The sequence below is a fragment of the Panicum virgatum genome, chromosome 6N, assembly GCF_016808335.1.
Source record: "Panicum virgatum strain AP13 chromosome 6N, P.virgatum_v5, whole genome shotgun sequence".
In the NCBI taxonomy this organism is placed as follows: Eukaryota; Viridiplantae; Streptophyta; class Magnoliopsida; order Poales; family Poaceae; genus Panicum; species Panicum virgatum.
Window position 1 is genome coordinate 25,589,690 of NC_053150.1, and position 11,243 is coordinate 25,600,932.

An 11,243-nucleotide genomic window follows, 5' to 3' on the forward strand; every position below is an offset into this window, starting at 1 on the left:
CAAGCCTCTTCCTCGACTACTTTGGCACAAAGGGACTATTATCTACTTGACAAGCCTCTTCGACTCTCATTCCAGCCACAACATCTGCGGCTTATCATCGATTGCCACTACGGGGGGATATCATCTATTTAACTTATTCTCCAGTCTCGTCGTTTGCACGCTACCGTTGTGACCGAGGGAGGATGTTAGAGCATAATAGGCAACTTCGGATATTGTTAGTTTAGAATTGATTGCAATCCTTAAATAACCTTCCTTATCTCTAGGAGAGGCTACTTGCCCTCCAAACCATATACCCCTATATAATCAGCCCAAGAGGCTCAAGCAATATATCCCACGCATTATACCCAATCTTACAATAACACAAACCAATGCCATTGCTGAATCATTTTAATTGTTTACCTTTATTCAGAATTCTCAGAGGAAGCACCAGAAGTGGTCAAGGAACACTGAAGTTTAGTTTGGCGTAATCCTTTTCATGATGAGTGTATTTACAATCCTTGGAAGGCACCACAAAACTATAAATGGGAAGGTATCAAAATTCGGTATTGTGTATTCAAACAACCATGCAATCTTCCTTGGATCGCTTAAAACAATCCCTCTCCTCCATGTCAGGCTACAACCGTGCAAACACTGGTGGCTCGCTGCAGAATATCCCTATTTACAGTTGAATCACACAAAGTGTAAGAACAGATTATTAATATTGATTGTACCCTGGAACTGTCCTTGGCAATCTAATCTTAATCCACAAGAACGAAATATTCATATGGATTAAGCTAGGTTTCAAGGCTAGAACAATCCACAAAACTAAAGGAGCAGACATTGAAAGATGGAATGGAAACAGACGACAAAAGAAGGAATAGAAAGCAACCTTGTTCAGTGCGGACAGATCAGGACCCATCGCCGCGTAGCTCTGCAAGAGATTGCAGCCACTCCAGGTTCATGTGGAGGGACCCAGACAACGAGGCAGCAGCCTCCCACTGCACCCACGCTGCCTCGGCCGCCAGCACGGCCTGCACCACGAGGCCTTGAGCAATGCCGTCGCGTGGCATCCCTTGTCGTCGCCTCCTCCTCCAGTCCTCGTCCTTTTTCTGATTAGATTGACTTTCGGCTGGTATACCGGGTTCAACCCGCACAACTGCAATGTCTCCCTGTTGTGCCTGGTTTTAGAGCGGTTTGGGACCAACCCATGCGACGACCCACGACGAAGGTCTCACTCAGGTTGGGTATGGTCCAGCAGCCGGTTTCGTCAAACTGCTGAACAGGGCGAGCTGGACACAGCAACGGCTGCATACTGAACTTCCACTTCCTGGCAAACAGTGGGGATTGATCAAATCGAATTAAATTGTGGTGCAGTGATTCCAAATTTGCGACGCAAATGGAGGCTCTTACTCGGCTTGATTTTATTGCTCCTCGCTTCTCACGGATTGACAGAAGCTAACAAGCAACTAATGAACCAATTCAGCAACAAAAGGGGATCAAACAATAAGCACATCAAAGAGAAGGCGGCAGCCAACAAGAGGCAAGGAGAAAGTAGCAGCGGCAGTATCATCCAGGGCCTTGCAAGTGATGAAGGCACCGTACCTGCTCGTAGTCGCAGGCCTTCCACTCTAGCTTGGGCGAGAGTGCTTCTTTAGTTGGCGCCGCCGCGACAGCAAGGCCGCGTTCCGCCCCAGCCCCGCTTGTCCGTCGCCACTGCACTCACGCACGTATGCAGCCGCTGTGTATCGGCTTGACCTTGCTCGCGTCCGGCACCGGGATGAGGCAGTGGCCGAAGGCCATGGCTGCGTCCAATGCTTTGCACCTCGAGGAAGAAGACATGGGTAATTTGGTCATGAAAATTTTATAAATATGTTGAAGGGGTACGTGATGGCATATCTCGAACAACTGTAAATTGTAATGGCATGCTTCTAATATCACAAATAGTAATGGTGTATGACTGTATGTTGGAAATGAGGCAATTACAATAGCACGTATCCAATTAACCCTAAAAATAAGTATTGTGAAACTTCATAGCATGCATGTACTTTTATCAGGTTGCCCAACCAATCTGTGAACACGAATTGCACAAAGAAAAAAACAAAATACTTGCTTTGTCCTAAAATATAGCTACGTTTAGGTTTAGCTTGAGTCAAATATTTTTAACTTTGACTATAAATAGTAAAAAAATCATAAAGATTGACAACATAAAAATAATATTAACACATTCATCGTGAAACCAACTATCATAATATGTAATTTTTGCTATTTCAAATAATTATTTTTAGAGATATTATTGGTCGGGCGTACCCAATGGGCGTATCCAGTGCTGTAGACTTCCCGCACTTAGGGCACTACCAGATATTAGAACCAGATTTAGCTAAATACAAAATATAGACTTGCAAACAGCACCCCTTTCTTTCAAAAGGTCATTAATTTCAAGATAAAATAAGCTTGCATGAATTCTGATGAGTGGGACCATATAAAAGAATTGAAGATTCCATGCTTTAAGTCTATTGCTAGGTTAACATCAATTTTTGCGATAGTAAACTTTGCATTACTTCATACACCCATTTTTAGAGAAGTCTCCAATCGCCTCAACCCATGATCCCAAGGCTATATGGACAGTAAATCATTGGAGAAAAATTCTTAATAATTCTTATACTATATACAAGATGTTAGAAACTTTACAACCACAAAAATGAATTACCTTAAGGAAGGAATCTCTGCTCCTCATCTTAATCTGAGCTGACACTTTGGTCTAGTTGATGGCCTGTACAAATGCACACCATTTTTTCCAAACAAATGCACAAAGAGTATATTCCCTACAGTCACAAAGTAAAGTTCTGGGTCACATGCAGTCACTATGTTTAAACTTTGATCATCGATCCAATAAAACATTTGAAACTTATATAGCTATATTTGTCTTGAAAAGTGGTTTAATTATATTACAACTTTGTCATACATAGCAAATATTTATGCACTAGAATTAGTGGTCAAATTGACATATCAGTGACTATTAATGACACTCTTCCGTGACTACAGAGCATATAAAAAAAAGCAAAGTTTCTGGTTAAGAACATAATGTTAAGAGGGAAAAATGCATCACGTTTGCTAAGGGTATTACATACACCCAGTTCCCGATTTTGTCACAACTAACTTTCAGTTTGCAAGTGTGGTATATATTCCAGTTCCAACCTTTAAGTGTGGTATATATTCCAGTTCCAACCTTTTCTTTTGATTATCATCAACTATTTCACAACATTTCCGTGTGACATATTAAGCCGGACATAGACATATTGTTGGTTAACCATCTTGGATAAAAAATAGAAACACAAAAATGCTGCAATCAGCACTGCACAAGCCAGAACCAAATAAATCTCTTCAACACCGAAGTGCCACACACTAACCCCAATTCTCAACATTTTATGTTCTTACTACAACATTGTACTGATATGCAACTCTACAAATTACCGACCAGAAAGACTTAACTATAAGTTGTGATGCTAGGATGCTGAAGATGGTCAGAGTCAGACAACATGGCCTACAAGAATTACGACATTGGATATTTGGATGGTCAATATAAGAGTATAGAAGGTAGAAAGAATTCTGGTTCTGGAGAGATTTAATTATTTCTTCTTGATGCATAATGAATGAATAACTGGATAAATCTTGTACCTTTTATAGGGATTGCTTAAGTTTACCTCTAAGAAACACATTCTATCTCTATGTATCTTCATATCGAATCTCCATAAAGAAGTAAACTCAACAAACAATGAAACTATCATTATCACTAGCTGTCAACTAAAAATACTTTGGCAGGACAACATGGGGGGAAATATCGGTTGCTACAGTAGCACGTGAATAGTCACATCGCAATATAGTGCCAACCAGTGCTGCCCACACCAAGCCTCAGATTGGTTGAGGTTGGAGAATTAGATGTAGACAGGAGCTGTTGCTACTTAAGCCTGGTCCCTGCAGTGAAAGTTAACATCACAATAATTGTAATGGCTTTATGCCACCTGAACTATCTCTTTGCTATGGCTTCTTCACAGTCAATCTTTAGTAATCTGAAGGTATTTCCTGCATGTATTTGAATAAGATTGGTGTTACTTAATTACCTATAGTAACCAATTCGAACATAGTTACTCCATGATGGAACAATTAAAATATGTTGATGTCCTATCAAAACTTACAGTTACAGAAATCTTTAAGAAGATTTGCACTCCACCAGAACTAAGATGCTCCCAAATATCAACAGAAGCAAATACCAGAATCGGATGCTTGGTTTCAGTAGCAAACATAAACTGATGTTTCTGCAGCTCAGCTAAGAGTCGGCCTCTTTAATGCTACCATAAGTGGCCCATGCTGTACTCCAAGTTCATGAATTAAATATATTACAGATTGACCAATATATCGACCAATCTCAAAACCTGATAATGTGAACAATAAGTATATATTAGCTTCTTCTTCATAATACAAAGATACGCAGCTCTCCTGCGTGTTCGAGAAAAAAAAAAGTATATATTAGCTTTGTTTTTACTTCTCATCACTGTGCTATTATGAAATTAAGTATCATAAATTTTCCTCAAACAATGGATTAACCAAAAGATACATGCTAATGAGGGAACAGCAAGTTCAATTGTTCTCCAAAGGCATATCAAGTTGCTGGTAACAAGACGATGCACATGAACAGGTGGTAAACCCAATATGCTATGCAAAGTTTGAAAATGAGAATGGATGCAAAATAGGAAAATAGCAGAACAAGTTTGTACCTGTCAAGTGAAAGGAGTTTTCATGCAAGTATCGCAAACAAGTGCAACAGTCCTATAAATGCTGTTACTTTAATTAATACAAGTTGAATAGCTAATAAGAATCGTGTTGGCTGTTTATACAGATGAGACTACAGACTACCAATGTAGTGCAGAGCTATGAAAATGGAATACAGCTACGAAACAACTCCCTTACGTTTTTTTGATCACCTGCACCTAAATTTTTTATTGAATTGTCATCCTTTCATAGATCAACTGTGCACTGGCATCTCTTGTTGTTTTAATCCAACAATGTTGTCCTGTATAAATGGGTCCCAATAAGCAAACTAGCCTCGCTTGTTGTTTTTTGATCTAACAATGTTGTCCTGTATAAATGGGCCCCAATTAGCAAACTAGATAAAATACTGTTAAGACTGAATGCTTATTTTACTTCTAACTTGTAAGGCACAAAAGGATTCCCCCCCGACAATAAATTATTTCAATATTTTCTCAAGCTACACCAATAAAGCAATTACTTACCGAGATTTAGCCTGTTTAAGTTACTCACTAGCATGAACAACAAACATGATATGATTATTCAGCAAAAAGATGGTTTGTCTTTCATAAAACCAAAATTTATTAATTCAGGGTTGATCTAGACAAGAAATATATAAACAAATAACTAATTAAAAGATAAGAGTGTACATACCAAATAAACCTAAAGTGCATTCTGTGGCTGCCCTTGGATGGCTCTCCAGTATGGTCGTTGGTGATGCATACTACCATTTTAAACCTATACAACCCTCTGCTTCTGTTGGACTGACCTTGAAGGAAAAGGTTGATAACCATGAGTAGTAGTACCATGTTTGATACATGCACAAGCCACACAACCAAGGCAAGGTGGTAGTGCACATATTCTCCCAAATTCCTCCTACACCTTTCTCAAAAATCAGCCATGCCCAATGGAACCTTGGTTACACATCAGTCAGCACTGGAAGCGGCTTCTTTTTGGCACCAGGGTGTAGTTCTTCCGTTAACCAATGGATTGTATGAACTATCCTGTTTCAAAACTCTTGAGGGCAGTTCAGCAGACATTTCTATTGCCTTATCCAATGAATCCGCCTTACAACACCCTGAAATTATTGTATTGTAGGAAACACTATCAGGAACAATGCCGGAGCTCACCATCTCATCAAAAAGCTTGGACGCTTCTTCACTGTTTCCAGATTTGCAATAAGCAAACATCAAAGTGGTATAAGTCAACTTATTTGGTGGTATATCCCTTGAACGCATCTCCTTAAAGTAGATAAGAGCTTCATCAATTTTTCCTATTTTGCATAAACCTTGAATCATAATTGTATATCCAATTACTCCAAGCTCAATGTTCTTTACAATACATTGTGCAAAAATGGCCTTAGCATTTTCAACAAGACTAAAATGACACATCCAATGCATAAGACTGCCATATGTTACAGCAGTTGGTTGTATGCAATTAGACTTCATAGTGCCAAGAACACCAATTGCATCAGAAATATTACCAATCCTACAGTAACCACCAATAAGAGAATTATATATTACTACATTTGGTTTTAACCCAACTTTTACCAATTCATTCAAATATTCCTTTGCCTTCTGAATCTCTTTTGCTTTACAATAACCATCTATTATGGTGCCATATGTCACAATATCTGGATTAAGGCCCTCACTTTTCATTTGATCCAACATGTGAAGGGCCTCTTCCATTTTACCCGAATTGCAATAAGCGCATAGGAAAGTATTAAACGTGAAAAGATCAGGCTTAAAGCCTCTTTTAATCATGTCATCACGAAGTTGTATCGCTTCCTCCATTTTACTATCTTTGCAGCAACCTTGAATCATTATGTTATATGTGATGCAATCCAATTCAACCCCGTTTTCCACCATGGCCCTTAGAACCTTAGTGGCTTCTTTCATGTTATTTCCTTCACAAAGCCCATGAATCAACGCATTGGATGTTGCAATATTGACACCTAAACCTTTTTCCAGCATTTTGAACCAAATTTTAGCTGCTTCCAAGTGTTTCCCTCTCTTGCAAAGCTCCTGGGTACAAGCTGTCATCAAAGCATCATTTGGTTTCATAAATCTGGCAACCATTTCTCTTATAAGCCTTAGTACCGAGTCCAATCTTCCAGTTCTTCGTAGAAGCCACGCGACCACAGTATTAAACAAGCCACAATGAACTGTCATCCCAGACAACAACATCTCGTCCAATATCTGCTCAGCACGCTCCATCTCCCCTTCCTTGCATAGAGCTTTCGCAATCAAGTTGAAAGTCACCACTGTAGGCTTCATTCCCTTTGAGACCATTTCATCAAACAGCCTAAGCGCCTCTGAGCAATGCCCTTTCCTACAATGCCAACCAATTAGCTCATTGTAAATAACCTCATTGGGGGTGATCCCAAAACCTTCCATCTCCTGTAACACTGCTCCAACCTCCCCAAACCGCTCACCCCTTGCAAGACCATTGATCAGGATGCCAAACGTGACCACGCTTGGCCTCACCCTACCTTCGACCATCCTCCCCTTCAACTGAAAGGCCTCCTCCACCCTCCCGCTCTTGCACAGTGCATCCATTAGCACATTGTAAGTCACCACAGTTGGCTGCAGCCCAGCTCGCCGCAACTCCGCAAGCATCACAAAAGCAGCATCAACCTCTCCAGCCCTGCAGAGTGCCTTTATCATCGCCGTGTACGTGCACTCATCAGGTGCGACAGTCTTGCCATCCCGCATTTCGTCGAACACCTTGCTGGCAGCGTCAAGTTGACCAGCACGGCCCAAGGCTTCAACAAGGATATTGCAGGTCTTGATGGAAGGCGAGGCTCCACGCGTGGAGAGCACGCGGAAGGCGTCGGTGGCACGTGACAGGGATCCGGGGGCGGGCGAATTGAGGCAGGCGTGGACGAGGAGGTCCGAGGTGGCAGTGCAGGTGACGTCGGCCACAGCCGCCGCGGCCAAGGGGAGAGGGTGGAAGCGGATGAGGCGCGACAGGAGGCGGCGCGCGGAGGGGAGTGCGGCGCGATCGGCGACGAGCGAGGGAAGGAGGAGCGCCGAGACGCAAGGGGTGAGTAGGCCCTCGCCTGTACGAGAGCCACATGCAGTGGAGTCGGAGAGGACATGTTGGACGAGGCGCAGGGCGAAGGCGCCGGGGAGCGGCGCCGGGAGGGACGATAGGGCGGAGGCGAGGCCGCGGCTGCCGAGGCGGCGGAGCATAGCGGCGATCTCTTGCTTTGCATCGGGCGAGGGCGCCGCAGCGAGCGCTCCGGCGAGCTCGGCAGCATCTGCGGCGGCGTCTCCGTCGGATGAGAGGTGGCGGCGGCGGAGTTGGGGGGGAAGGCGCGAGGGTGGTTTCATGGTGTGATGTGGACGGTGGGGGCGACGGCCTTGCGAAATTAAGGGAGATCCAATGCAGGGTGATGATTGCGCGCACAGGAAGACGGACGGAGCAGATTGGATGGGGGAGCGGACGAGTGGTAGGCTGGAAAGGAATTTTTTTATTTTTTTAAATATTATTTTAAAAAATAATATGTAGCAACTTTTATTTGGACGGCGTGACCAAAAGATTACGTCAGTCTATTTGGCACGGCAGGATAACAACGTGGCACGATAGAGCTGCCACGCTGGCCGCTCCGTCACGTGGCTGCCAGCGTGGCTCCGCTGGGTCTGGCTCTGCCGCACCACCGCATGTGGCGCGACACGATAAGTGCGTCGCGCCAGGCAGGATGGCGCGGCAAGCATGTTGTGATTCGGCGCCTAGCCTCCTCCCCTCCCCCGCCCCTCCGTCACTACTCCTCCTCCAGCTCGTGCCAGAGCTCGCCGTCCCCTCACCGCCGCTCCCAAATCCACCCCAAATCGGCTGATTTGGGGTGGGTAAAGTAGTGAGAGTCAATCTCCTCCCTCATACGAAGGTATTCCCCTCAGAAAATTCTCCCTTTACGCTTCATTTGCTTGATTTGAGGATGTGTAAGTTAGGGTTAGGTTTGAAATTTTGAAAAAAAGTTGAAGTAGAAGGTGTGTTGTTTGTATGAGATGTGGTCTAGACATAGTATTTGTACTACCCGCGGATTTGACGTGTAGAATTAATTGTATGTATATAATTTGATATTTTGTAATTATTTTCTAGGTAGTAATGCCATGGTTGTGCCTTATGTAATATGGAGCCTTGTGTGAGTGGATTATTCGATTATCATGATGACGTTTCTGATGGAGGACTTCATGTTCAAATTGTAGGATATATATGTATATGTTGGGTTGTTTTAATAGGTTAGGTCCATTCGAGTAATAGTTAATTAAATTTATTGGGTCCCATTTTTGTATACTACTAGTGATAATTGCTATTTAGGTTTGAGTTGACTTAAATTACTTGCTAGCTTGTCGCGCTATATTGTAGGTATTTTGGACTATCATATGGGTGTCAGTTCTTCTCCAAACAGCAACACGTCCTGGCTCAGGCCCTATGGACAATTCCACCCTCCTGGTCATTCGCTTGTTGGGGGCTCGACTCCGTGGGACCCCTCAAGACAGCTATTGGCAGCTACAACCATATCTTCGTGGCGATCGACAAGTTCACCAAGTGGATCGAGGTCAAGCCAATAGCCACCATGCAGACAAGGCAGTCGAATTCATCGAGGAGATATCCCACCGATTTGGGGTACCCAATAGGATCACAACCGATCTGGGCACTTCCTTCTCGGGCTCCAAGTTCTGGGACTACTGCCAGAAAAGCTGCAGCGATGTGTACTATGCCTCCGTGGCACACCCAAGGTGTAATGGCCAGGTTGAGAGAGCCAACGGCTTGATCCTCCAGGGGCTCAAGGCCAGAATATTCGACTCGATCGAAAAATACGGCTACAAAAACTACCCAGGGTAGTTTGAAGACTCCGTACCCAGAAAAGTCGGGCTACCGGCTACTCGCCATTCTTCATGGTATACGGTTCTAAAGCAATCCTGCCATTGGATATCGCTTTTGGTGCTCCGCGCATCCAGAACTATGATGAGGATGAAGCCAAAACTACTCGGCGAACCGACATCGACTCGGTCGAGGAGCACCGCTTGATGGCCTCCCTCCAGCATGCGAGATATGAGCAGCAGCTCCGGCGCTATCATGATCGCAACATACGAGAACGCGATTTCAACATCTGCAACTTGGTTCTATGACGAATCCAGTCAACTACCGGTGCCCACAAGTTGTCCTCCCCCTGGGAAGGACCCTACGTCGTTAGCAGCATCGTGGTCCCCGGAACCTACCGCTTATAACGAGAAGATGGCACCAATGTAGGCAACCCATGGAATATCGAACACCTACATTGGTTCTACCCGTAGAAGCATAGGAAATGCAAAGCTATGTACCTACTCATTCATCAATAAATTTGTGTTTCATATTGTTTCTCAAATTTAAGTCTCATCGTTCATCACCGAGTCGTTTCCAACATGCTCGGGGGCTGCGACTCGGCCACCCAGCCAGCCCCCACAAGGACTTCGACCTGTCGGATAAGAACAACTCGATCGGATAAAATGTTGGTGAACACAACCAAGTACATCCTGGAACTACTCTGTGTCACCCTGACTCACCGTGCAACTGATGATCAGCTCTCAAACGCCGCAAGAAAGGGCTCAGAGTCAACTTCCTAACTACTCGGCCAATTCATAAACTACTCAGAACGAGAGCTTTTTCAACAAAGCATAAAATCACAATGATAAAAATAAAACTTATTTACAAAGATAAGATATTGTTCATAATCGTCCACACTGACAACATTGTTTCTTGCAGCTAAAGGGGGTAATGACCTATAGATCTAAGTCGGCCACGATGCGCTCAGCGATGCCCTGGACGCTGGAGCGGTTGCCTCCCAATCCTCGCCAAAGCAGTCGAGCGGGATGTCGTAGCCCACCAGATCCAAGTCCACCTCCGAGAAGTGTGACTTCACCAGCCCCATGTTATACTGCACGGCATCCCCGGCCACCCTCTTGACGAAGCTTTCCATCCGGCCCCGCGATGCCTCCAGCCTCACCGACATCCCCTCCGCCGCGGCCACGCCCTTTGGCTCAAAGGTCACAAGTAGGCATCCAGCTGGCCGTTGAGGCGATCCAGCGTCGCCCGAGTCTTGGTCAGCCGACCCTCCACATCTGCAACAAAGCACCTGACTTCATAAACCCAGGGCTCCAACCAAAACAACGCATAAATTGTTCTCGAACCATACCTTGCCGGGTCTGGCGCTCGAGGCGGAGCTTGTCCTCCATGACACCATCCCGTTCCTCCGCCGCCTCCCGGAGCTTGTGCAGCTCCTCGTTGGCCTTGGTGTAGGCCTCCAACTCTACAACACAACAAGTCAGAAACCACAACCCAAAAGGACTCGGCAGGCATTAGAGACGACTACTTACCGCACTTCTTATGGCGCAAGGCCTGCTTGGCCTCCACCCGCCTGGCCTCGAGCCCGCGGACTTGCTCCTGCAGCTCGACCACCTAGGCTTCAAGCTCCG

The 11,243-nt window shown here is 44.7% G+C and overlaps 1 protein-coding gene across 7 annotated transcripts; it reads right to left on the bottom strand.

Moving 5' to 3' along the window:
• Window positions 1-374: 374 nt before the first annotated feature.
• LOC120677256 (pentatricopeptide repeat-containing protein At4g19440, chloroplastic-like) lies at window positions 375-8,146 on the bottom strand. Of its 7 annotated transcripts, none has more exons than XM_039958406.1 (9): window positions 5,437-8,146; window positions 4,945-5,113; window positions 4,173-4,409; window positions 3,868-4,059; window positions 2,687-2,801; window positions 1,582-1,801; window positions 1,390-1,445; window positions 869-1,306; window positions 375-654 (listed from the first exon to the last, which is right to left on the bottom strand). In XM_039958406.1, the coding sequence occupies exon 1, from the start codon at window positions 8,115-8,117 to the stop codon at window positions 5,709-5,711; it is 2,409 nt and encodes an 802-aa protein (XP_039814340.1). In that variant the 5' UTR covers window positions 8,118-8,146; the 3' UTR covers window positions 375-654; window positions 869-1,306; window positions 1,390-1,445; window positions 1,582-1,801; window positions 2,687-2,801; window positions 3,868-4,059; window positions 4,173-4,409; window positions 4,945-5,113; window positions 5,437-5,708. The 7 variants fall into 7 exon arrangements, with proteins under 7 accessions (XP_039814340.1, XP_039814337.1, XP_039814335.1 ...); XM_039958403.1 differs by having other exon boundaries at window positions 3,681-4,059; XM_039958401.1 differs by having other exon boundaries at window positions 3,469-4,059.
• Between the last annotated feature and the right edge of the window lie 3,097 nt (window positions 8,147-11,243).